This window comes from Panthera uncia, chromosome D1, assembly GCF_023721935.1.
Source record: "Panthera uncia isolate 11264 chromosome D1, Puncia_PCG_1.0, whole genome shotgun sequence".
NCBI lineage: Eukaryota > Metazoa > Chordata > Mammalia > Carnivora > Felidae > Panthera > Panthera uncia.
The window spans coordinates 50,933,295-50,958,829 of record NC_064808.1 but is presented as its reverse complement, the minus strand read 5'-3'; the positions used below and the strand labels follow the sequence as shown (position 1 = coordinate 50,958,829).

Sequence of the window (25,535 nt, the reverse complement as noted above, 5' to 3'; positions counted from 1 at the left end):
TCTCAGTAATTATGTTTCACTAGAAACTTGTTCCTTTCTTTGCCCAGCCAAGTCTCCATTTTTCAGTTGGCTTGTTCACATTAGGACTTACAGTGACACAGGAAGACTCCGGAGTGCTGGGACGCACGGGTGCCCTCAGCAGTGGTGTAAGTGGGTCAGTGTTTCTCCTCTCCTGATGAGCCTCACTCTTTCCTGTCAGGAATGAAGAAAGGCCTGTTCTGAGTCTCCAGTGACAGAGAAGGTCAAATGGTGTTGCCATACTTGGTAATATCCCCAGGTCTTGGGCATTTTCATTGACAACTATCCTTTTACCGACACCTAAAATGAGACAAATAGAATTAATGGGCTGTTTGGCCAAGCAGTTTCTGCTCTGGTCCCTTCTTTGCCAGGGAGTCTTCAACCCCTCCATCTCCTGGTGACCTTTGATGAGGGAAGGGATATCAAATCAGATATATCCAGCCTTTCTGGGTGTGGACACACACCCTTATCTCCAGCACTCATCCATGGAAACTGGCAGAAATCAGCTTCTGTCTATTTCTGTTAGACCCCTGCATACCAGTCAGTATATTGCAACAATGAGGCTCTGGCTCACTAGGGACATCCTACACTCTCTTGAATTATTGACAGGCAACTCTCCAGGGATATTCAGGTCTTTCATCCTCTGAAATTCCTAGTCCCGAGTTCAAGATGAGAAAGTGGTTATGGGGGGGGGGGGGAGGGGGGGGGCTTGTTAGCAAACCCCAACAAAGAAATCTCCAGGCTAAGGGCCATGATCTTTTCACAGAGCATCCTGGCCCAAGAAATGGCGCCCTCTGCTGTGAGCTGCTTCTAAAATTTCCATTTTGAAGAAAAGACCAGAGAAGCAATCTGAATTCAAAATACACAATCCAGTGGGCATCAAGTGTGGATTCTCACCATCCAGGAATCCATCCTACGGCTTTCTCTTTCCCATCATCTCTGAAAATATATGTGGTTATAAGGCCATCTTTTATTTCTGGGGCCTTAGGACTATGCTGGGTCATAATTAGGGATGTGGTATCCACCATGGAAAGTTTGGGTGGGCTCAGGAGAATCTCAGGGCATAAGGAACCTTCAGTCTGCAAGACTGTTCATGGACAAGGAGCAAGCAGCAGTATACAGAGCCATCACCAAATGGCGATCAGAAGTTTTTCAACCCTGGGAACCTGAGACCCTCACTGGAATAAACATAGGATCTGCACTCAATTGTGTGAGATTCTAGAGATTTTCCATTTCATCTGAAGATGATGCTGGGCAATCTCTTGATCCTGACTGCACCCCAGATCTATTTTGTTTTTGTTAATCTCAGCACCTTCAACCTTCCCCCCTCTGCAGTGCCTCTCTCAGGCTGTGCACCACCCGGTGCAAGTGACTCATCTAGTCCCCCTCGGGTAGGAAAGAGGAATTGTTTTTCTCCTCAGGTTGCTTTGTAGCTGAGACCCTACAGGTGAGGTACTATCTCCTAAATGTTTTAAGTTATTCTTGAGAATATTGGAGACTTAAGAAGCATGGTCATAATTGTCTTCAAGTTGTTTGGTTGGGGGGTGGGGGGACACCTCATAGTACATAAATAAGTGTTAATTATCTTTCTACCAGAAATGCTATTGTGTCACGTGGTCATCTTGAACACACTCAGACAATTTTAGAATATTTCTATTTAATGTGGGATACGAGTACCTTTTTTTTAATGTTGATTTATTTTTGAGAGAGAGTTTGATACAGTGCCAGCAGGGGAGGGGCAGAGAGAGATGGAGACACAGAATCTGAAGCAGGCTCCAGGCTCTGAGCTGTCAGTCACCCCTGAATACCTTTCTATTGTGTTGTAAGAAAGCTGAAGCAAACATCACATTTTGCAGGTGGTATCTGTGGTCCCTCACATATTCTCAGAGACCTCGGATTTTACTCTTCATTCGGTGAATGTGCCACTTGGCACTGATGAATACAAATGTTCTGAAATGTCTTCTGGAGATGGGCTGGAGCTGCGTCCGTGGAGCTGGGGCCCAGGAGTCTGTGAGTCTGCACTGTGCTGTGCTGGTTGGTATCAGCAGTGTCCTATCTCCTGCCCCTTCCCTTCTGAATCATTGGCTCTCAAAGGACCACAACTGGAGGCAAATGCAACAGCACAGGGTGTTCTGTAAAGCTGGGCCAAGGATTCCAGTTTTAAAAAGCTTTTTTTTAATGTTTATTTACTTTTGAGAGAGAAAGAGAGAGAGAGAGAGAGAGAGAGAGAGACAGAGAGACAGAGCACGAGTTGGGGAGGGGGAAAGAAAGAGGGAGACACAGAATCCGAAGCAGGCTCTAGGATCGGAGCTGTCAGCACAGAGCCTGACGCAGGGCTTGAACTCATAAACCGGGAGATCATGACCTGAGCTGAAGTCAGACGCTAAACTGACTGAGTCATGAAGGCGCCCCGAGGGTTCCAGTTTTAGAGAGCTGCCCAGCCCCTTCCTGTCTGCAAACCTCCATCTTCCCTCACCCAGGGAAATTTGCTTTTGAAAGAGTATATTAACATATAAAATATATGAAACTAAATTTCAGTAGAAAGAATTAGGTGATCATTTTACACAAACTAACAAGGCAAAAGGTAGCTCAAACTAATGAAATTGTGGATGAAAGTAGTTCATTACAGATAATTAAAAATAGTAAAAAAAAATACATAATTCTATACTAATAAGCTTTAGAATTCTGTGAACAAAGTCTATTAAAAAAACCAGAAAAGCTTTATAAGAAAATAAAAATTACAAGATGTACACAATTATCCTCCATGTGCATTGGGCCTCATGCATGCTGATATTTGAAGAGACCCAGGCTTCTGACTTCCTTCTGCGAGTGCAAGCTCGAAGAGCAGAGAGCCCCGCTGGGCCCTGCCGTGGGACAGTGTGGGTACTGTGGGCACGATGAGAGGGAAGTCAGGGGACCTGGCAAGCTGACACTTTACTCCCGCACTGGGATCTAGGTGGTGGCTGTCATCCTCCTTCAGATAACTCCCCATCTCTCTCCCTGCCTGTGGAAATGAGTCTTGATGACGTGACGCTTGTCCACATCTTGTGGCCTTTCTTCTGCTTACCTAGAGCTCCAAGTAGTGTCCCATGAAACTATTTGGAGATTCCCAAACACACCAAACTTGCTCCTCCTTCCATCCAAGGTGGGGATGGGTTAAATAGGTGATGGAGATTAAGGAGTGCACTTGTTGGGATGAGCACTGGGTGATGTATGGTATTGTTGAGTCACTATATTGTACATCTGAAACTAATATTACACTGTATGTTAACTAACTGGAATTAAAATAAAAATTAAAAAATCAAAAAAATAATGAAACAGAAAACATAATTTTCTTTTGTAATCAATGTTGTTGTGGTATGTGTTATGGGTATAACATACACCCTTTTAGAGTATGCAATTTGAGGGGCGCCTGGGTGGCTCAGTCGCTTAAGCTTCCGACTTCGGCTCAGGTCATGATCTCACGGCTTGTGAGTTCCAGCCCCACGTTGGGCTCTGTGCTGACAGCTCAGAGCCTGGAGCCTCTTCGGATTCTGTCTTTCTCTCTCTCTCTGCCCCTCCCCCACTCACACTCTGTTTCTCAAAAGTAAATAAACATTTAAAAAATATATAGAGTATGCAGTTTGATTAGTTTTGACAAAGTTTTACACCTGTGTGACTACTACACAAATAGACTTCAGAGAATTTCTAATACTCCAAAAAGCTCTTCTGGTCCTTTGTAGCCAACTCTTCCAGAACCCTCCATCCCTCATCTGCCCAAGTCCCATCTATTTCCTAGGAGGTGGTGGTGTGCTCTTTGGGGGCAAATGGAACATGGTACCTGAAGGGATCAAATTGGAAGGCCAAACTGAGGGCCTGTGCACAACCATGAAAGGAGTAGGAGACCCTTGGTTCCTAGCTGGCCCAGGAAGCAGAGAGGGTTAAAACAGACTTTCAGCCTCACACTGTAGACATTTTGGACTGGATGTTTCTTTGCTGTGGGAGCTGTCTTGTGCATTGCAGAGTGGTTAGCAGTGCCTCTGGCCTCTACCCACTAGATGGCAGTAGCATCCCCCAGTTATGACAGCCAAATTTGTCCTCTGAGTTGGTTAAATGTCCCTTAAGGCAAACCTTCCCTCCCCCACTAGAGAACCACTGAGGTAAAACATTTCATACCCAGTGGCCCTACAGGACTGTAGCCCCTTGGGCCCAGAAGCTCCTTCCCCTTCCTTCTTCCTGCCAGCCCTGAGGTTTCACTTTCACTTCCCAGTCGGCTGGTCAGGAGCTGCTACATGCAGGCCCAGCGCCTGTTCCCTGTTCAGTCAGTAAATGCTGACCACGCCCGCCCTGGCTTTGCTTCGCCACTAAAATCAGGAATCAAGACTTCTCCGCTGGGGCCTCAAGGTGCGTGGGGAGGTTGGGGGGAGGGGCAGAGGGTGGGAGACTCCAGAAGGAAGGTGCTACGCAAAGGTGTGTGAGTTCAGTATGTGGCTCAGACTTGCTCTGAAAGGAAGAAAAGCCAGTCTTCAGGCTTCCTGCTCTGAGCGCAGACAGACGGAAGCCAAGATTCTGGAGACAGATGGCCTGGAGAGAAAGGAGTTCTCAAGAGGTGGAGGGCATTGTTTCTTTCCTGGAGGGGCCCTTCTTTCTCTGGGCTGTGTCCATCTTCACTCGTCCCTTTCCTATTCTATAATTTTAATTGTCTACCTTGCTGAGGAGAACTGGAATCCTCTCCCTTTCTCTCTCTCTTTCTCCAAGATGAATAGAAAGTGTCTTCTCCTCTGCCCACCACTACCTCCTTGAAGAAAAGCTGACAAAAGAGGTCCCTGTTTTCCAAACGTATAGCAACCCAAGCTCCTAGAGTGAGTGGGGCAGGAGACAGAATGGAGTTTTGGGGACATGGCTGGATAATATTGAAGAGGAGGATTCTCTCACTCCCTTACGGAGAACCAGCTGCGGGGTGGTCTGTGGCCTTCCTGAATCTCAGCTGTTGGCCTGCCACCTGCCTCTGTGGCCCCCTTTTATCCCGTGTCCTTTGAAGTTCAGTCTCAGGAGTCTCCTGGCGCTTCCCTGAAGAGCATACACTTCCTTCCAGTAGTCCACTGACCCCACATCCTTACCTGCCTGAGAGCTCTTTCTTCCTCATTCTTCTCTGAAGACACACCTTTGCATGCTTACCTCAATTCTCACTATTGTTCTTTACTCAGAGCTAATTAACAGGAGCTGATTATTGCTCAGAAGGGGCCCAGAGATCCAATGGTCTTGCTAAGAAATTTGCTCCATGACTGATGGTGACTGTGTCCCACCTTGAGCTCACCTGTGAGCAATTTGCACACTGATGGATTTGTTACATACCTTCTGACACACCCATTCTGTCCTGTATTCCCACTTTTCAGGAGTCATGGTTATGGTCTTCCTGGGAGCCTATGCTTTGCTCCTGAAATGGGTCCATTTTTGCCCAGACACTGATTGTCTCCCCAGGGTCCAAAACAAGGCCCAACCCATAGGATGAAATGGATTTATTTACTTATTCACTTAAACAGTTAATTCATAGGAACTAACACTGCTGTTTAAAAAAAAAAAAAAAAAAAAGTGCAATGAATATGCATTCAACTTGCAGTAAATGTTAAATACATATAAGAACTTACAGTCTGGTTGGGGAGAGATTGTAAACAAACAGATAACTGATATGTACACAAGAAGGTGACTAATATTACTGGGGAACAGTTTTTAAGTATTGAATGTAGTGACATGGTAAAGGCCTTGCAAATTTAAGTAGTTTTCATGAAGGCCTCATTGTGAGGAGATATTTGGGTAGAATCTTAAGAATGTGAGGGATTTAAAGGCTTTAGCATGGGTTTCTTCCTGCGATTGAAAGGAGGCCAGTGTGGGCTGGGGTGGAGTATGCAGGGGGAAGAGAAGGAGGTGGCTTTGGGAAAGAGTAGGACAGTAGGAGGAGGTGTCTAATGTGGCCTTACCTAGAGCATAATGATGACCAGCTGATATTGGACGACATGCATTTGAATAGACAGGACTGGTGTCTGCTTTGAAGGGCACTCTGGTCCGTGACATAAGAACAGCCATGGCAGCACACTGAAGAAGAGCAATCAGTGATAGTTTCAGGGACAGCAATTTTCCAGAATTCAGGCAGGAGACACAGGTGGCTCCTTCCAGGATGGTGGCAGTGGAAATGATTGGAACTAACCTGAAGAAAACACTCTTAGCAACTTTTTAAAAAAATTTTTGTTAATGTTTATTTTATTTTTGAGAGAGAGAAAGAGAGAGAGCGTGAGCAAGGGAAGGGCAGAGAGAGAGGGAGACACAGAATCCAAAGCAGTTTCCAGGCTCTGAGCTGTCAGAACAGAGCCCCACGCAGGGCTTGAACTCATGAACCGTGATACCATGATCTGAGCTGAAGCTGGACACTTAACCAACTGAGCCACCCAGGCGCCCCACTCTTAGCAACTTCTGATGAACTAATGAGGCCAGAAGCAATTTTATAAAAAGTGGTCCTATGCTACAAAAAGACTTTTTAAAAATATGATTTTTCAAAAACATATTTACCAGAGAGCTAAAGCTCTTGAAGAGAGGGTCATGAATAGTGTGGATTGGTGACATATTTAGTTTTGGATTCTAAGGAGTTCCTGAAGTAGGAACTCTGAATACAGAGGAATGGGGAGAGGAGATTGCATTATATGCAACCTGAGTTGCCCAGGTCTCTCCATGTCAAAAACAGGTCCTGCTTTGCCCACTGGCAGTTTCTGGCCTAGGAAACCAAGGGAAGTGTCTAGGATGCCATCTGGAAACTTTAAGGAACATCTTTCCCTGCACTCCACTTCTTGGAGATATTTTATTTTACTATACAACCTGCAAAGATGTGCAGAGTTGCATTATCAGAGTCCAGATGTTAGAAGAATCAAGTGTAGGATACGATCATCTGACACTTGTGGCAGTCAGCTGACCTGGGACTTCCATCAGGCAGATACTACTTGTACTCCCTTCCTATCTTCCTGATTGCTGCTGGGCTCTCGGGTCACTCTTGGACATTGGAGAGGTCCCTGCCTATGCATGGGGGCTTTTCCTCCTTCTGTGGCCTGTGTGGTGGCAACTGCTTTGATATCAACTTCTTATAGCCCCACTGTGAAAAGAAGGTTTATAGCCCCATGGTAGAATGCATGGTCCACACCCCTGTAGACTCTAGGTATTTCTCAGCATTGATTGGATACTGTGAAAGATAGCAGAGAACCCCACTCCTGTTAGCCCCACTTTTGGCTAATAGCTTCAGTTGCAAGCAAGGGTGGACATTATGTTGTGTAAACCTCTGGTGTTGCCAGTCATTAGAGCCTTGATCTGACCATTGTCACTGGAGCTAGGAGCTAAAAGCATATGGTTTTGGGACAATTTTCAGTGTCTGTACCATTGGCTAGATTACATTGGTCAGCCCACAGTTAGCTTTCTGTTTCACTTTATGGATGATTGGAGAAGTGAGTATATTTCTAGACCTAAATTTATCTCCACACAGCTTTCATTATGCCCTTATTCTCTCTTTTTAGAGCAAAGGGAAGATTATAGTTTGTTACAAACCTCATCATCAAACCTTTCCAAATTATTTTCCGAAGCCTGTTGTAACAAATTATGACTGGAATAATTTATTCTTTCACAGTTCAGGAGGCCAGAAGTCCAAAATCAAGGTGTTCGCAGAGTTGGTTTCTTCTGTAGGTATTGAGGGAGAACCTCTTCTATGTCTCTCACCTAGCTTCTGGTGGTTTCCAGCAATCCTTGGCATTCTTTGCCTTGTTGCTGCATTGCTCTGGTCTCTGTTGCCATTGTCAAATGGCTGTCTTCCCTGTGTGTGGTGTGCCCTCTCTTATTAAAGGACGCTGGTCATTGGATTTAGAACCTACCTTATTTAGTATTACCTCATCTTAATTTGATTACATCTGCAGAGGCCTATTTCCCAAACAAGATTACATTCACACCGGTGACATCAGCGTGGGGGATACGATTCAATCTATGAGAACAAGTATCATGACAAAAATATCCACTGAGATCTTCCTTTTTCTTTTTCTTTTTCTTTTCTTTTCTTTCTTTTTTTTTTTTTTTTTTTTTTTTGCCTCATAGTTCCTTGTCTAGAATGAGTCCAGGTTCTAAGAACCAGCAACATCCCCATGCCACCACTCTGTGATATGCCTTCTGACCGACAACCAGCAATAGTTTTTGGCTTGGTTTGCCATTCCCACTCATGTGACTTGGCAGGACAGAAGCAGTCAGGTTCACTTAGCTTAGCTGGGGCATACAGGACAGGAGACACAGCATATCAGCATGGCTGCCTCAGGTGAGCTCTCAATGAGGGTCTGTACAGTGCTGCAGGTGGTACCGTATCCCCTTCATCAGGTCATTTGTAAGATCTGGTGGATATGTTTGAAACTAACATAGCATAGGTAAGTCTTGGTCCAATAAGCTGATTGCCTTGTATGAGCCTTGAGCATAGCTTCCAGGCCCCAACCAGCACAAATTTCGTTACAAGAGTCACAACCCACTTGTGGAAGCTGAGGTCTGTGCTTACTGAAAATAAGTGAAAAATAAAACAAAACAAAGTGCTAGGAGAAGGTAATGCCAATGTCCTTTTTATGAGAAGAAAGGACTTAAGCCTGACGATGACCCTTTGTTCCCATACATTCAACCCAACCCCAGTCCTGTCCCTTTTATCTTACCTTTTCTCTTACCCTCATCTGCTTCTCTATTTCCTCTAGCAGCCTTTCCTCACTGATCCCTGATCTTTGGAAATAAGCTGTCTCTTTTGCATCATTTAGGAAGTCACATTTTTGGTCCCTGCAGGCATATTAATGCCAAAAGCCTAGAAACCCTCTGCACACCAGCCATACAGACATTTTATTTTATTTTTATTTTTTTATTAAAATTTTTTTAATGTTTATTCATTTTTGAGAGACAGAGACAGAACATGAGCTGGGGGAGGGAAAGAAAGAAAGAGAGACATGGAATCTGAAGGAGGCTCCATGCTCTGAGCTGACAGTACAGAGCCCGATGTGGGGCTTGGACCCATGAACTGTGAGATCATGACCTGAGCCGAAGTTGGATGCTTAACTGACTGAGCCACCCAGGCATCCCTATTTTTTTTTTTTTTTGTTTACTTGTTTATTTTGAGAGAGGACCATGAGCAGGGGAAGAACAGAGAGAGGGAGGGAGGGAGAAGGAATCCCAAGCAGGCTTAATGCTGTCAGTGCAGAGCCTGATGCAGGGCTCAATCTCATGAACCTTGAGGTTACGAATTGAGCTCAAATCATGAATCAGACACTTAACTGAGCCACTCAGGCCCTAAGCCATATAAGCATTTACATTTTTTTTTTAAGTTTATTTATTTATTTTGAAAGAGACAGTGCAAACAGGGAAGGGGCAGAGACGGAGGGAGACAGAGGATCTGAAGTGGGCTCTGTGCTGACAGCAGAGAGCCTGACGTGGGACTCGAACTCGCAAACCATGAGATCATGACCTGAGTTGAAGCCAGACGCTTAACCGACAGAGCCACCCAGGTGCCCCATAGGCATTTTAAAAGCTATAGAAGATGTATCTTCCATCAACAAGGCATTCATATAGGTGACTTCTTCTCTCTAAAATATATTTTCCCTCTTTCTCATTCCATATCCCTTCTCACACCTTTTAGGTCAACCTTTGCTTATTTAAGGGGAGATATCTTTGATATTCTCCTATTTGGGAAATTATTAGTTCCCCCAAAACATGCCCCTCTGGGTGGTAGTGTTTATCATACTTTCCAGACCTCTGAAAGAAGACCCTGAGGAATTGTATTCACCCCAAATCAACTTACTGGATGAAATAATCTTCATAAGCTACTTCATTCAATTTACACATTTCGATAAAGAAAGTACTCTGATTTCTCAAGGACTTTGGTATAAAGAATAAATAGGTCATGTGATTTACAAATTGTAACTGGTTCTAAAATTCTTAGTTGTAAAATGTCGTCTCTGTCATAGCCCTTGCAGTTTCTGTAAGTGTCTCTGGGAGTGAATATGAGGGAATGGAGGGGTTCTGAATGGGACAGGTACATTTGGAGGTAAGCACTTACGTTGAAACCATATCTGTGGTGCCAAAGTTTACCCATTGGAGAACAGAGAATCAATGAAACAAAAAGACAAAGTGTGATAAAAAAAAAAAGAAAGAAAAAGAAAAGTTCTAATCATCTATGGAGAAATGAGGAGGGTCTTTATGTATTGATCAAAGGTTACGTTCCTGTGTTCTAAGCACTAGGGATACGGCAGTGAACAAAAACAAAGTGTTGGATCTATGTGCAGATGACATTTTCGGAGTAGGATATTTAAGGAAAAGATATATATTATATAGTGATAATAAGAAAAAGATGGCAAACGTACAACAGATAATATATTGGTAATTATTCTGTAGATAAAGTAATCATATTAGGTCCTTCTGATGAGATGATATTTAAAGAGGGCGTTGAATGAAGTATTAAGAAGTCATGCAAAAATCAAGGGGAGGTCAGTTCCAGGCTGAAAGGAGAACAAATGCAGAAGCCTGAAGCATTAGCAGCTTTCCCAGGCTACTGAATTTCATTTCTGTTTTATTTTTCCCCTCTTCTTTTTTGTCCTTTAATATTTTAGTCTTGGTTGATCCCTAGTATCTGCACAATTAGAATCTTTGCTATTCATGCCATTCTTACCTCATCCCCTTTCGATCTGCTCAGCCATCCAGGAGTCTTTTAAGCAAGAAGAGCCTCGGGAGTAAGGACAGGAAGAAGCCAGTGGACACGTACTATGGCTTTAAAAATCCTGAACATACAAGACGAGGTGTTCTGTCCCATCTGCCTGGAGCTTTTGACAGAATCCCTGAGCCTAGACTGTGGCCACAGCTTCTGTGAAGCTTGCATCACTGCAAACACCAAGGAGGCAGAGATCAGACCAGAAGGGGAAAACAGCTGTCCTGTATGTGGTGTCAGATACTCCCTTGAAAACCTATGGCCTAATCAGCATCTGGCTAACATAGTGGAGAAAATCAGAAAGGTCCAGTTGAGCCCAGAGGAGGAGCTGAAGAGAGACCTCTGTGTGCGCCATGAAGAGAAACTCCTGCTCTTCTGTAAGGAAGATAGGAAGATCATTTGTTGGCTTTGTGAGCGGTCTCAGGAGCACCATGGTCACCACACATTCCTTGTGGAGGAAGTAGTCAAGGAATGTCAGGTAGGCCCCAGGACGGAGGGAGAGAGGTAGAAGATGGTACTTGGGAAATGTCACCCTTCAGTCCTTCTTTACTCACCTTGGCACCCTGTAATCTCTTTCCATGTGTATCTCTTACACTGTGCTCAGCTTCCAATGCTTGAAGGACATTTCTGTATATTCCTTACACTTACGTAAAGAATAAGCCTAGAGTCTAGAGCCTAGACCCTTGGCCATGAGTGGGAGGTTTTCCTTTTTGCCCTTTTCTTATATGGATGGGGAATTCCTTTTGCAAGCTTGGCTCTCATTTTCCCCCTCAGCAGGATGGTTGCTATTTAACACTGTGGATTGGATGTAGAAAGAGTGCCAGTAAGTATAGGATTTTTCCTGCCGCAGCACAGTCGATCTCTTATGAAAAGAGAGTATTAGGCTACTTGTGGTGAGGAATGGTGACTTCTGTCGCCCAGGAACAAAGGATGTATTCTCCTTAGCTTTTCTCCCATATCCTAGATTCTAATCACAATTTCTGTAACCTGGTCTCTTCTGAGATCAGCCTGATTTCTTCCCCATTTATTCTTTGCTGAGAAAACTCATAGGTTGACTTTGATGTGACTTTTTCCTCATAGGAGAAGCTCCAGGCTGCTCTGGAGAGGTTGAAGACAGAGCAGCAGAAAGTTGAGAAGCTAGAAGCTGACATCAGAGAAGAGAGAACTTCCTGGAAGGTATGAGGAGACTCTTTCTGAGAGGTTTTGGACAAAAGAATCTTGGCAGGACCTTCAGTTCAAATCACAAGGAAGACCCTTCCTCTTTGTTCCCTGGCACAGAATGCATCCAGAAGCCATTTAATTAGTTCTCCTTTTTGTCCTGTCTCTGTTGCAGTTGAGGGCTGGAGAGTGGATATGTTACAAGTACATGCAGGTATTTGGAATTGAGTACAAAGACAGACTCTTTGGCAAGGAAGAGTGGAAAATTCTGTCTTCAATTCCTCTTTTCCAGTGAGGCTCCAACACTTCCAGTGGAAGACACTAGGCAAAGGACCAAGATTTTCCCCCAGGTTCAAACTTGGGAACATGGTAATGCAGGCAGGCATGAGTGTTCAGTACAGCTATCTACAACATAAACCTCATTTAGTGTTTTTGTTTTTGTTTTTTAAGTAGGCTGCATGCTCGGCACGAAGCCCGATTTGGGCCTTGAACTCACAACCCTGAGATCAATATCTGAACTTAGATCAAGAGTTGGACGCTTAACCCAGTGAGCCGCCCGGGCGCTCCTAAATGTAAAAACTCACTTGGGTTTTGCATTTCATCCCAGGGTTGGCCTAGATAAGACAGTCTGAGGCCTGTTTTGGTATGTACTGAAAGGAAAATAGCAGGAAAAATACCCAGCTTTCTCAAAATTTGCCCCTGTGCCCTTATTCTCCTATCGGTTAGAACTCAATGAAAAATATTTCTTTTACTGGCTTCTAATCCCTTCCACGGTAGGCTTTCAGGCTAATAGACTCTTTACCTCTCTTGTGTGTCCAACCTTGCAGTACCAGATACAGACTGAGAGACAAAGGATAAGAACAGAATTTAATCAGCTTAGAAGCATCCTGGACAGTGAAGAGCAGAGAGAACTGCAAAAATTGGAAGAAGAGGAGAAGAGAATACTGGATAACTTGGCTGAGGCTGAGGATGATCTGGCTCAGCAGAACCAACTGGTGAAAGAGCTTATCTCAGATCTGGAGCATCGCAGTGAATGGCCAACAGTGGACCTGCTGCAGGTAAGAAGAATCCCTCAGTCTGGAATTCTTCAAACATAGTCTAAGTTACCTTCTTTTCTGTGTCCTTGGGCTCTAATCCTGGTGTTGACACTAAAAGGTTCCTTTGGTCTCCTGGAGCCCTTCTCTATTGGAGATATATATCATGGGCAGTTGAATATAAGCATTCCAGGGGAGTGTCCTACTTTATTATTTTATGAAGTAAGGGAATACATTTGACCTTGGACAGAAGATCTATGGTATCCAGTGATATTCTCTAGGCTCCTATTATCTTTGATCTAGTGTTGGACATTTGTCTAGTTCTTTTCATTCATCTTAGCCACAGGCAAATACATGAATTTTCAGCTTTCAGAAATATATCCTTTTTTTAATTAAAAAGTGTGTATTTATTATCACAAACTTCTCTTGTTAGTTTTTTTTTAACACAAAGAGATAGAATACTGAGCCTTTTCTTGTGAGGATCGGCACACATATGCATAGAAAGTATTATACTTGAGTCGTGTGAATCTCTGTGCAAGTGTGAATGTGTCTGTGCCAGGAAAGGTTGCTGGTGTCAGGAAAGCATGCTGGTGCAAATATTTATTATTTTTTTAATTAAAAAAATTTTTTTTAATGTTTATTTTTGAGAGAGAGAAAGAGACAGTATGAGCAGGAGAGGGGCAGAGAGAGAGGGAGATACAGACTCTGAGGCAGGCTCCAGGTTCTGAGCTATCAGCCAGAGTCCATCACATGGCTGAACTTAAGAGCGGTGAGATCATGACCTGAGCTGAAGTGGGACACTTAACCGACTGAGCCACCCAGGCACCCCACTTTTTTTTTTTAAATTAAAAAAAGTGTATTTATTTTGAGAAAGACTGAGAAAGCACAAGTGGGGGAGGGGCAGAGAGAGAGGAGAGACAGAATCCTAAGCAGGCCCTGTGCTGTCAGCTCAAAGCCCAAGGTGGTGCATGAAACCACTGTAGATCATGATCTGAGCTGAAATCAAGAGTCTGATGCTTAACAGACTGAGCCACCCAGGCATCCCCTACTATATATCTACAGACTTGAGGGAACAATTTGAACTAATGTTAAAATTTAGACAAGTTTTTTTTTTTTTAAGCATTAATAGTCTGACTATGGTCCTGAGCATGAAGCATGATGGTCATTCAGGGAATTACAGACTTTTCATATTTTTGCTTGACTTCTTGTATATCTTCTTGCCTTTCTTTGCTGGATTTCCAAACACTTCTTTTGTTTTATTCTTGATATCAGGCAGAAGGATAATTGATTTTCATGTGTTGGCTGGTTTCCTTTGTCTCTGATGCTTGCATCATACCTTTCTTTTTTTGTATCAGAATCACCTAGAGTGCTATAAATAAAAGTAAAAAAAAAATAATAATAAAAATTTAAAAAAAAAAAAAAAAAAACCTTAGCTCCTCAGGCCCATTGTAGTAAGATAGCTTTTGCATTTTTTACCAGGTTCTCTAAGTGATTATGATACCAAACAAATTTTGGTAAAAACTGCAATAGGTCTTTTTAATAAGTTGGGCTGGGAAAATAGAATATCCACATGCAAAAAAATGAAGTTAAACTCTTACTTCACACCATATACAAAAATTAACTCAAAGCAGATCAAAAATCTAAATGTAAGGACACAAATTATAAGACTCTTAGAAGAAAACATAGGTATAAATCTTTGTGACTTTTTACCAGGCAATAGCTTCACAGATATGGCACCCAAAATAGAAACAGCCAAAGATAAAATAAATTGTAATTCATCAAAATTAAAAACTGTTGTGTTTTGAAGGACGCCATGTAGAAAGTGAAAAAACATCCCACAGAATGGGAGAAAATATTTTCAAATCATGGATCTGATAAGGCCTAGTATTCATGATGTATAAAAAACCTCTAACAGCTCAATAATCAAAAGACAACCCAATTTAAAAATGGATAAAGGGCTTGAATAGATATTTCTCCAAAAAAGATATATAAATAGTCAATAAGCACATGAAAAGATGATTGATATCATTAGCCATCAAGGAAATGTAAAATCAAAACCACAATGATAATACCACCAAAAAAAAAAAAAAAAAAGAATGGACATTACCAAGGATTGACAAAGATGTGGAGAAATTGGAACTTTTATACATTGCTAGTGAAGATGTAAAATAGTGAAGCTACTTTTGGAAAACTGCTTGTCAGTTCCTCAAAACGTTAAAGATAGTTACTGTATGGCTCAGCAATTCCATTCCTAGGTACATACCTATGAAATGAAAACCTATGTCCGCAACTAAACGTGTATACAGAAGTTCATGGCAGTACTGTTCATAATAGCTCAAAAGTGGAAACAACCCAATTGTCCATTAAGCGAAGAATGCACAAGCAAAATGTGTTATATCCAAACAATGGAATTATTTGGCTCTAAAAAGAAATTAAGCACTAGCGGATGCTACAACATGGATGTACCTTGAAAACATAAGTGAAAGAAGGCAGACACAAAAGTTCCCTATTATAGGATTCTGTTTATATAAAGTCTGTAGTTGACAAATCCAAAGACATAAAAATTAGATTACTGGTTGTCAGGGGGCTCTGGAGAGGAGGCAATTATGAAATGGTTGCTAATGAGTGTACAGTTTCATTTTGCAATAATGAAATTGTTCTGGAATTAAATAGTGGTGATGGTAAATATACATTATAAATGTACTAAACCCTACTAAATTGTGCACTATAAAAGATGAATTATATGGTATTTTAATTACATCTGAGTAAAACAAAAAACTATGTAGGCTTATTTATTCCTTTTCCCTTGTTTATAATTCATCCACAAGCTCTTCACAACTCTTTCACTTGCCAACTTCACACAACTATTGTGTTTATGTTACTTGTCCAGGCATTTGTTTCACTTAAGCTAGCTTAAGTTGTATCTGTTTACTTGTAATAAAAACAATACTCAGTAGATAAACATTATAAGTTTTGTGGGATTAACATCCCATATTTAGATAAAATCTTCAAAGAATGACAAATGGGCCAACCAAGGAACTTACTCTTTTTTTTTTTTCCATTTGCATTTTTTATTTTTATTTATTTATTTATTTTTTTTAATATATGAAATTTATTGTCAAATTGGTTTCCATACAACACCCAGTGCTCATCCCAAAAGGTGCCCTCCTCAATACCCATCACCCACCCTCCCCTCCCTCCCACCCCCCATCAACCCTCAGTTTGTTCTCAGTTTTTAACAGTCTCTTATGCTTCGGCTCTCTCCCACTCTAACCTCTTTTTTTTTTTTTTCCTTCCCCTCCCCCATGGATTCCTGTTAAGTTTTTCAGGATCCACATAAGAGTGAAACCATATGGTATCTGTCTTTCTCTGTATGGCTTATTTCACTTAGCATCACACTCTCCAGTTCCATCCACTTTGCTACAAAAGGCCATATTTCATTTTTTCTCATTGCCATGTAGTATTCCATTGTGTATATAAACCACAATTTCTTTATCCATTCATCAGTTGATGGACATTTAGGCTCTTTCCATACTTTGGCTATTGTTGAGAGTGCTGCTATAAACATTGGGGTACAAGTGCCCCTATGCATCAGTACTCCTGTATCCCTTGGATAAATTCCTAGCAGTGCTATTGCTGGGTCATAGGGTAGGTCTATTTTTAATTTTCTGAGGAACCTCCACACTGCTTTCCAGAGCGGCTGCACCAATTTGCATTCCCACCAACAGTGTAAGAGGGAGGAACTTACTCTTTTACTAGATTAGGGAATTTGGATGTTCTTTTCCAAAATGTTAAGATATATACTATTGATTGTGGTGCTGTCCCCTCATAACCTGTCTACTGAAAGTTCTTATAACAGCTCTTTTTATCCAAATCTTCATTGTTGTTCTTTGGACATTATATGTCTATTGTTTGCTAGAGGGGCTGTTGTTTGCATGAGGGCTACATTCAATACTGACTGGGAAGAATGAGCTAACAGAGACATGCTGTATTTGAAAATGGATGAAAAATTAGATGAGATTTTAGGTTCTTTCCCTTAGGAAAGGAAGTACTTCTTAATGTTTTTGTCATAGTTATTATATTGGGTCATTTTCGTTTTAGAAATTTTGTAGAATTACACATGTATGAATGATGATAGGCAATTAAATGATGGAGTGAAGATGGCACTTATTATTTTATCTGCTTAGTATCCTTTGGCTTTTTCTCGTAACAACACCTGGGATTTTTTTTCTGATGACACACCAATATGTCTATTTTTGTACATCTACTTGTTTGGGACTGAGAAAATCAACATTATCAAGGATGGATGGGTTAATCTTACCTAAATTAGTTTACCTAATTCCTATATTCCCACAAACCATGCAGGTGAGCATATGACCCAATTTTGGTCAGTGGCTTGGAGCATCAGAATGTATTGTCACAGTGAAGAAAGTTGTCCTTTTGCATGGGAATTATATCACTGAAACTAATGTAAACCAGGAGATTTTAAAGTTGCTATCAATTACAGTCTGAGAATAAAGTCAACAGACAGAGAAGAAAGAGAATTATGAGACACAGAAAGACTAGATACATGATAGTATTTGAGCTTCAAGATCCATCTGTGACTGAAATAGTACCTCTCTGGCCACATCTTTTTTTTTGGGGGGGTGGGGTGGGGCGAGGAGTTTAAGGCAATGTTAGTTGGCTTCTTTGTCATGTACGACCAAACTATACTGATACAGAGAAGCAAAACTATTCCTCTGATTTCGTTGTGAACCCAGCTGGTGGCATTTAAAGGTAAGGCCAAATATATTGGTATATATTGTTGAAAACAAATAAATCCATAGTGGTGATGATATGGAAATGCAAATTAGTTGAAAGAAGTTAAGGATGTGGAATGGACTGGCTTGGTAGGGTGTTTTAGTGTTTGGGACAGGGACTGAATGAATATTGGTACCGTATTTGACAAATGGACATAAGAGAGAAAACAATTAGTTGGTGAATAGTAGGTTATATTTTAGATATTTTGAGATTCTAGTACCTGTTTCTTCTTCATTATGTGATGTATTATCCTGTATACATGATTATAGACAATAGGCCATGATCAGGTTATGTAAAGTTTGGGATCCGTGACACCTGCATGTGAGCTGAAATTTAAGAAGTGGAAGAGGTTACCAATAAGCACTGTATGGAACAGAGTTTTGCTGTATATGAACTATGTATTCTGCAGATAGAGCTAGTTTTACTTCTTTCCAACATAAATGCTTTTTTTTGTTTGTTTTTATTGGCTAATTGCCTTGACTAGAACCTCTAGTACCATAGTGTTATGGGCTTTTTTTTTTTTTTTTTTTTTGCTGTTTAAAAAAAAAAGGGTTTTTTTTGAGAGACAGAGTGGAGGAGGGGCAGAGAGAGAGAATCCCGTGCTGTCAGCATAGAGCCTGATGTGGGGCTCAATCCCATCAACCGTGAGATCCTGACTTGAGCTGGTCAAGATCAGCTGACTGAACCACTCAGGAGTCCCTCTAGTACCACTTTAAATAGAAGTAGTAAGAGTAGACATTCTTGTGCCTAATTTCAGGGAAAAAGCATTTAGTTCTTCATTAATTTTGAGTTTTTCATAGACTCCCTCTGTCAGGCTGAGGAAGTTCCCCCACTATTTCTAGTGGGCTGTTACTATTCTTTTTTTTTTTTTTTTTTTTTCATGAAGGGATATTGAATTTTGTCAAATGTTTTTTTCCTTGTGTCTATTCATGTGGCTTTTACTTTTATTCTATTAATATAATGAATTACATTAATTGTTTTTCTTATGTGAAATCAACTTTGCATTTCTGGGATAAATCCTACTTGGCCATGGTGTATAGATAATCTTCCATATTTTGCTGGATTCAGTTTTTTAGTATTTTGGTGAAGTTTACCTCTATACTCATAAGAAATGCTGGCCTGTAGTTCACTTTAATTCTGATGTTTGTCTCATTTTAGTATCATAGTAGTACTGGCCTCATAGAATGAGTTGGGGATTGTTCCCTTTTTTTCTATTTTTTGGAAGAATTTGTGAAGTATTTTTTTTTAATTATTTCTTCTTTAAACCATTATTACAATTCACCACTGGAACCATCTGGGCCTGACTTCTTTGTAGGAAGTTCTTGATTTCCAATCTAACCACTACATGTGTTAGGTCTATTCAGATTTTCTATTTCTTCTTGAATCAGTATTGGTAGTTTCTGTGTTTTGAGGAATTTGCCCATTTCATCTAGATTATATGAGTTGTTGGCATATAGTTGTTCATAGCCTTTATATTCTTATTAATTTTTGCAAAAGTCAGTAGTGATGTCTTCCCTTTTATTCCTGATTTTAATAATTTCTCTTCTCTTTTTTCATGGTATGTCTGTATAAAATCTGTCAAATGTGTTGATATTTTTAAATAGTTCACTTTTGATTTCCCTGATTTTCTCTAGTGTTTTTCTGTTTTTTCTTTCATTAATCCTGCGTTACTCTTTATACTCCTTGACTCATGTTTTCTCTCTTCTCCCTAGGACATGAGTGGAATCATGAAATGGTGCGTATGGGTGACCAGGAGTTGTACTTTTGTGTTCTGAAGAAAGGTTTGTAGCCATAAGAGTGATCTGGTGGTCAATCAGAATGAAAAATCTTCCAAATCAGGGAAATTTGGATGTAGTATTTTTTAAATTGCTGGTCATAGACAAGGATTTAAGTGTTCCTTATCTATTGAAAATAGACGAGATTCTATGCTAGTGAATTCAGTGGCTGGAGGTCACAGAGGTAGGGCCAGTCAGGGTAATAAGGATCAGGGATTTCACTATTAGAGTCCTGTGACTTCACTTTGTCCTTGCTCTTCTTCCTGTACTCCACAGGTGCTTGTCCTATCACATGGAGGGCTTCATCAAGTCCTAAAATAGGTTATAAGGGCAGTTCCTTTATAGTTACTTTGCTTACATGGGAATATAAAAGATTAGGTCATTTGGGGAGCCTGGGTGGCTCAATTGGTTAAGCGTCCAACTTTGGCTCAGGTCACAATCTCACGGTTTGTGGTTTGAGCCCCACATTGGGCTCTGTGCTGACAGCTCAGAGCCTGGAGCCTGCTTCGGATTCTGTCTCTGTCTCTCTCTGCCCCTCCTCTGCTCATGTTCTGTCTGTCTCTCTCTCAAAAATAAATAAACATCGGGGCGCCTGGGTGGTGCAGTCGGTTAAGCGTCCGACTTCAGCCAGGTCACGATCTCACGGTCCGTGAGTTCGAGCCCCGTGTCAGGCTCTGGGCTGATGGCTCGGAGCCTGGAGCCTGTTTCCGATTCTGTGTCTCCCTCTCTCTCTGCCCCTCCCCCGTTCATGCTCTGTCTCTCTCTGTCCCAAAAATAAATAAAAAACGTTGAAAATAAAAAAAAATAAATAAATAAAATAAATAAACATTTAAAAAAATTTTTAAATAAAAGATTAGGTCATTTTACAAGGTTCTCTTTAGATTTCCAAAAACAAACATGAGCCCCAGGGTTAGTGACTTTGACCTTAGTGATATAATTAATTTTTTCCCGTTCACACACATTAGAAGCTTATATGGGAAAGTGTATTTCTTGTGGCTTAAGTTGCCAACCCACCTGACAGCATTAAATTCCTTACAAACACATGAAATACTAACCTTTGTAGTTTGGTGGTCATACTTCTCCTTTACCAAGGGTTTTTAACTTTTTTCAGAACACCGGAAATCTCCAATGTTATTTGTGGGTCATACCACTGGGGTTCAGGCTTTGGACTAAGGCACAAGTTCACAGGCTCTCAAAAAGAGACCTATGGATCTCACATCATAGATAGGATCCTCAGCCTCACTACTGATCTATCTGCCTGGGAGCACAAATCTATGAACTCTCCATGAAAGACCCACCGTGATGAATTTCCGACATATTGCCTACCTTTTTTAGAGGTAGCTAAGGCTTTTTCTATACATTATTTCATCAAATTTTCTATTATGTCCACGAGGTATCAAGAAAAGGGTTAATTATTCCATTTTTAGAAGAAGAAACTGTTTCTTTGAGATGAAAACCTTCCCAAGGTCACACAGATGGCAAATGGGAAGGGAGACATGAGCACATTGCTTCTGGCTCCAGCATCAGGATTCTCCCTTCCCCCCAGGTCAGGCTTCTGAGGGAGGAGGGATCAAGTGCATCAGTGGCATGGAAGGAGAGAGGAAGGCAGCTGTGTTGTTAGGATACAAGGAAAGAGATACAGGAACAACATTTTTTTGTCATGCCTAGGAGTGAGATCTGGACACTAAGGAAGCCAAAAACTGTTTCAAGAAGACTGAAGAGTTCATTCCATGCTCCAGATCTGAGGGCAATGCTGCGCATACATAGAGGTGAGGAGAGCCAGGACAGGAGGGCGGGTATGGGAGCCCTGTGGTGTCAGGGACTTAACTGGGGAGCTGGTATAGTTTCAAAGAGAGGATAGAAAGGAGGGTTTTCAGAGAAGGAGGGATATTGCTTTAGGAGATGTGGTTATATCTAAGGGGGAATAGCTAGGTGTCCAGTTCATCATCTCAATTACCAGTTTATGGTCTACCAGGGCTCCCGTCTGCTGGCCCTTCTTTGGAGAAGAGATAGGTATTGGTGCTTAATCATTTGCTTCTAATCAACATCATTGAATCTTTTATCATTTCAGAGCTAACACATGTCCAGTGCTACTGGGGTAAGAAGTTACTGGTTCTTCAAATCCCTGGGTTCTGATCCCCTTTCAGAAATTTGTGATTTCAGGGCACCTGGGTGGCTCAGTCAGTTAAGCGTCCAACTCTTAATCTCAGCTCAGGTCTTGATCTCAGGGTCGTGAGTTCAAGTCCCATGTTGGGCTCTGTGCTGGGTGTGAAGCTTACTTTAAAGAATTTTTTTGTGATTTCAGAGATCTCATGATCTTAGCCCCATGTGTTTATATATATTATATATGTGTATAATATATATAATATTATATATTTCTCTATATATATTTAGTATAATATATATAATATTATATATTTCTCTCTCTCTCTCTCTCTCTCTCTCTCTCTCTCTCTCTATATATATATATATATATATAAATACATTTCTCCAGTGTTTTGCCCCTTCCCCAACCCATAATACAAGCTCTACCTGGTCTCTTCCCATGGTCCCTCTTCACTAGATAAATCTATCTCATATATCTTACCTGATCTTATAATTTTTTTTTTCCCTACAGTGGACATCACACTGAATCCAATCAACCTAAATTTAAACCTTGTCCTTTCAGAAGATCAGAGACAAGTAATACCTATGCCAATTTGGCCTGTTAAATTTTATAATTATGGTATCTTGGGCTCCCAAAACTTCTCTTCAGGGAAACATTACTGGGAAATAGATGTGTCCAAGAAGACTGCTTGGATCCTAGGAGTATACTGTAGAACATGTTTCCGTAATATAAAATATGCTGTTAGACAAGGCACAGATTATCAAAATGTCTTCTCCAGATACAAACCTCAATTTGGCTACTGGGTTATTGGGTTACAGAATAAATTTGAGTATAAAGCCTTTGAGGAGTCTTACACATCTGATCCCAAGGTCTTGACTCTTTCCATGGCTGTTCCTCCCTGTCATATTGGGGTTTTCCTAGACTATGAAGCAGGCATTGTCTCATTTTTCAATGTCACAAACCATGGATCACTCATCTACAAATTTTCTAAATGTTGCTTTTCTCAGACTGCTTATCCATATTTTAATCCTTTGAACTGTCCAGGCCCCATCACCCTGTGCCCACCGAGCTCCTGAACCTTCTTAGTCTCTCATCCACTTCTGTGTGGCACCTCTTGTCCTGGGCTCATCTACACCTGAGCTTACCCGCTTCCATCCTTTCTCCTTTTATTTTAGAATGTCTTTGTGCATGCTTTTCTGCATGTATGTAAAATGAATGTGCACTTTTTACCTTTTTGTTTCTCATTTAATTCAACTACCATTATAGTTTTGTTATTGTTGTATTTTAGTAGTTGTTCTGTGGTTTAAGCCTATGTCAGTACCTTGATATTTTTTTTCACAGATTATTGAGGCTCTGTTCATTGTTTTCATATTGGATAATTTGTATTAATCTACTTTGAAGTTCACTTAGTCTTTCTTTTGTGATCCTGAATTTCTCTTAAGCCAGTCCTACATTATTTTTTGAGTGATTATGGCTTTTAGTTTTAGAATTTCAACTAACAAAACTATTTTTATTTGTCTTTTGACATTTCCTATTTGCTCATTAGTACAACCATATTTTCTTTCATAACCTTAACCTTAGATTTAAGGACTGCTGTTAAGTCCTTGTCTTTTTTTGTTGTAAATCCTTGTAAATATGATATCTGGATTATCTTGGAGTTGATCTCTATTGATTGCTTTTGCTCTTGAGTATGGACCATGTTTTCTATTTTCTTTGTATGTTAAACAATTTTAACATGTACCTAAATTCCCCCAGGGGAATTGTGAATGGGATGTAAAGACTCTGGATTCTGTTAATTTTTCTGAAGAATATTTTTTTCTTCAGGTAGTTAACTTGGTTGAAGTCAAGTCCTAAATTCTGCCCTGCATTTTGCAGCAGGTGAAATCTCTAGTCAGTTCTTGTAGCTCTATTTGGGCTACTTGGTATCTGTCTCAAACATGTGTAGTTCTGATTGTTGCTGAGTGTGTATGTACAGTTTGGGATTTCCTTCTCTGGATCTCTCTTTTACAGACATTCTTTTGCCATTTTTCAGCTGCAGGTACATCCTCAAATTATTCTTCTTGCTCTTCAAGTTAATAAGTCTGTATGTTGCTGAGTTTTAATGTCCTACTTACTACTAATTGAGGTTTGCTTTCAAATAAAAACCCACAAAACCAGGAAACTCCTCCAGTAGTATTCCCTTCTTCCCATGGTCGATTACACTGTAGATTCTAGTGTTTGTCACTCTCTAGTGCCTTCATGTTTTTTGTTTTGTTCTTACAATTGTTCAAGGTTCATAGTGTTGACGCATAGGTAACAGGTACTGTTTTGTTAGAATAAATACCTCTGTTTGTGGAAACAGAACAAGTTTTGTTTGTCCTGGGTATCCTAAGCTATAAGTTCAATTGTTGAATTTTAGTATTTTTTTTCTTTTTTATACAAACTTCCAGATTTTGTTCAAAGTGGTTATACCATTTTGCATTCCCACATATTTCAGAAAGGGAATAATGGGATGGAGTAGGATGGTTAATGCAGACATAGTAGGAATAGATGTGTTTTTACGTATATCTGGTTAAAACTGGAGGGGACTGGAGAGCTCAGAGTCTCGCTGTGTGACGAGTGCAGCATAGTGGTATTGATTGCAGTGTTCACAAGAAATGAGCTTCCTCACCCAAGGACCTCTTCTCTACCCAGTACTTCTTCCTTTGCCAATCCTTGCACAGATCCAATATCCATGGTTTTACTCCTCTTCATCTGAATCTCTGAAATGACCCCACATCCATGGTCAGTATCTTGAGACATTCTTAGGAAACATTAGCTTTGCAGCTGAGAGAAATCAGTGGCGAGGTCAGGTCCTGTCAAGATACCTGAAAACTTGGGCAAGCAGAACATCTGAATTTACTATGCTTCTCCCACCAAACATATTTTCTCACCAGAGCGGAGTACGTGTCTATGTTCCACATTCCAGCTTATTATCTTCTGAGTTACCAGGAAAAAGAAATCTTTCTTAGGGCTCTGTATTTCCCCTCCAGTCATTACATCTCCTGCTTGCAGAGGAATCTAATGAAATATCTCCCCCTTTGGCCCGTGGATTTTTAATACTTTTTGCATTTGAGAAAATCTTAGGGTAAATAAAGCAAAAGTTAACGTGGTTAAAGTATATCGGTGGAAACAGATAAAACACCAATCCACGTAAACCGTAGGAAGAAAAGAGGAGATGTGAAAAATTGATTAAAATTTGTCAAATGTGGAAACAAACCCAGAGCCCGTCAATGGATGAATGGATAAAAAAGATGTGAGACATATGCAATGGAATACTACTCAGCCATAAAAAAGAATGCAATCTTGACATTCAACAACACAGATGGGCCTTGAGGGTGTAATGCTAAGTGAATTTAGACAGAGAAAGACAAATACCATATGTTTTCACTTATATGTGTAATCTAAAAAACCAAACAAGCAAATAAAACAAAATTCATAGATACAGAGATCAGATTGGTGGTTGCTAGAGATGGGGGTTTGGAGGTGGGCAAAATGGATGAAGGGGATCAAGAGGTAAAGACTTCCACTTATAAAATAACTCATGTAACATACAGCCTGATGACTATAGCAAATAATACTGTGTTGCAAATTTGAAAGTTGCTACAAAAGTAAATCTTAAACGTTCTCATCACAGGAAAGAAAACATTTTCTTGATTCCCTATGGTGATAGATAGGAACTTGATTTATTGCGGTGAACATTTCACAATGTGTACAAATGTTGAAACATTATGTTGTACACCTAAACTAATATAATGTATGTCAATTATACTTCAATAAAAAATGATCAAAGGGGAATCCAATATATGTTATTGATACCAGAAGAGTAACTGAATTCTATGATGTGGCAGCAACTGTGTTCAGAGCAAGAACAGTGTATAGAAGCATGATTTATCATC

At 40.7% G+C, this 25,535-nt stretch overlaps 1 protein-coding gene across 1 annotated transcript; it reads left to right on the top strand.

Moving 5' to 3' along the window:
* Positions 1-4,080: 4,080 nt before the first annotated feature.
* Positions 4,081-25,085, top strand: TRIM34 (tripartite motif containing 34). The gene is made up of 8 exons (XM_049618583.1): positions 4,081-4,401; positions 10,733-11,222; positions 11,825-11,920; positions 12,730-12,960; positions 19,449-19,471; positions 21,180-21,280; positions 21,583-21,609; positions 22,129-25,085. The coding sequence occupies exons 2-8, from the start codon at positions 10,803-10,805 to the stop codon at positions 22,692-22,694; spliced, it is 1,464 nt and encodes a 487-aa protein (XP_049474540.1). The 5' UTR covers positions 4,081-4,401; positions 10,733-10,802; the 3' UTR covers positions 22,695-25,085.
* The last annotated feature ends 450 nt before the right edge of the window (positions 25,086-25,535 follow it).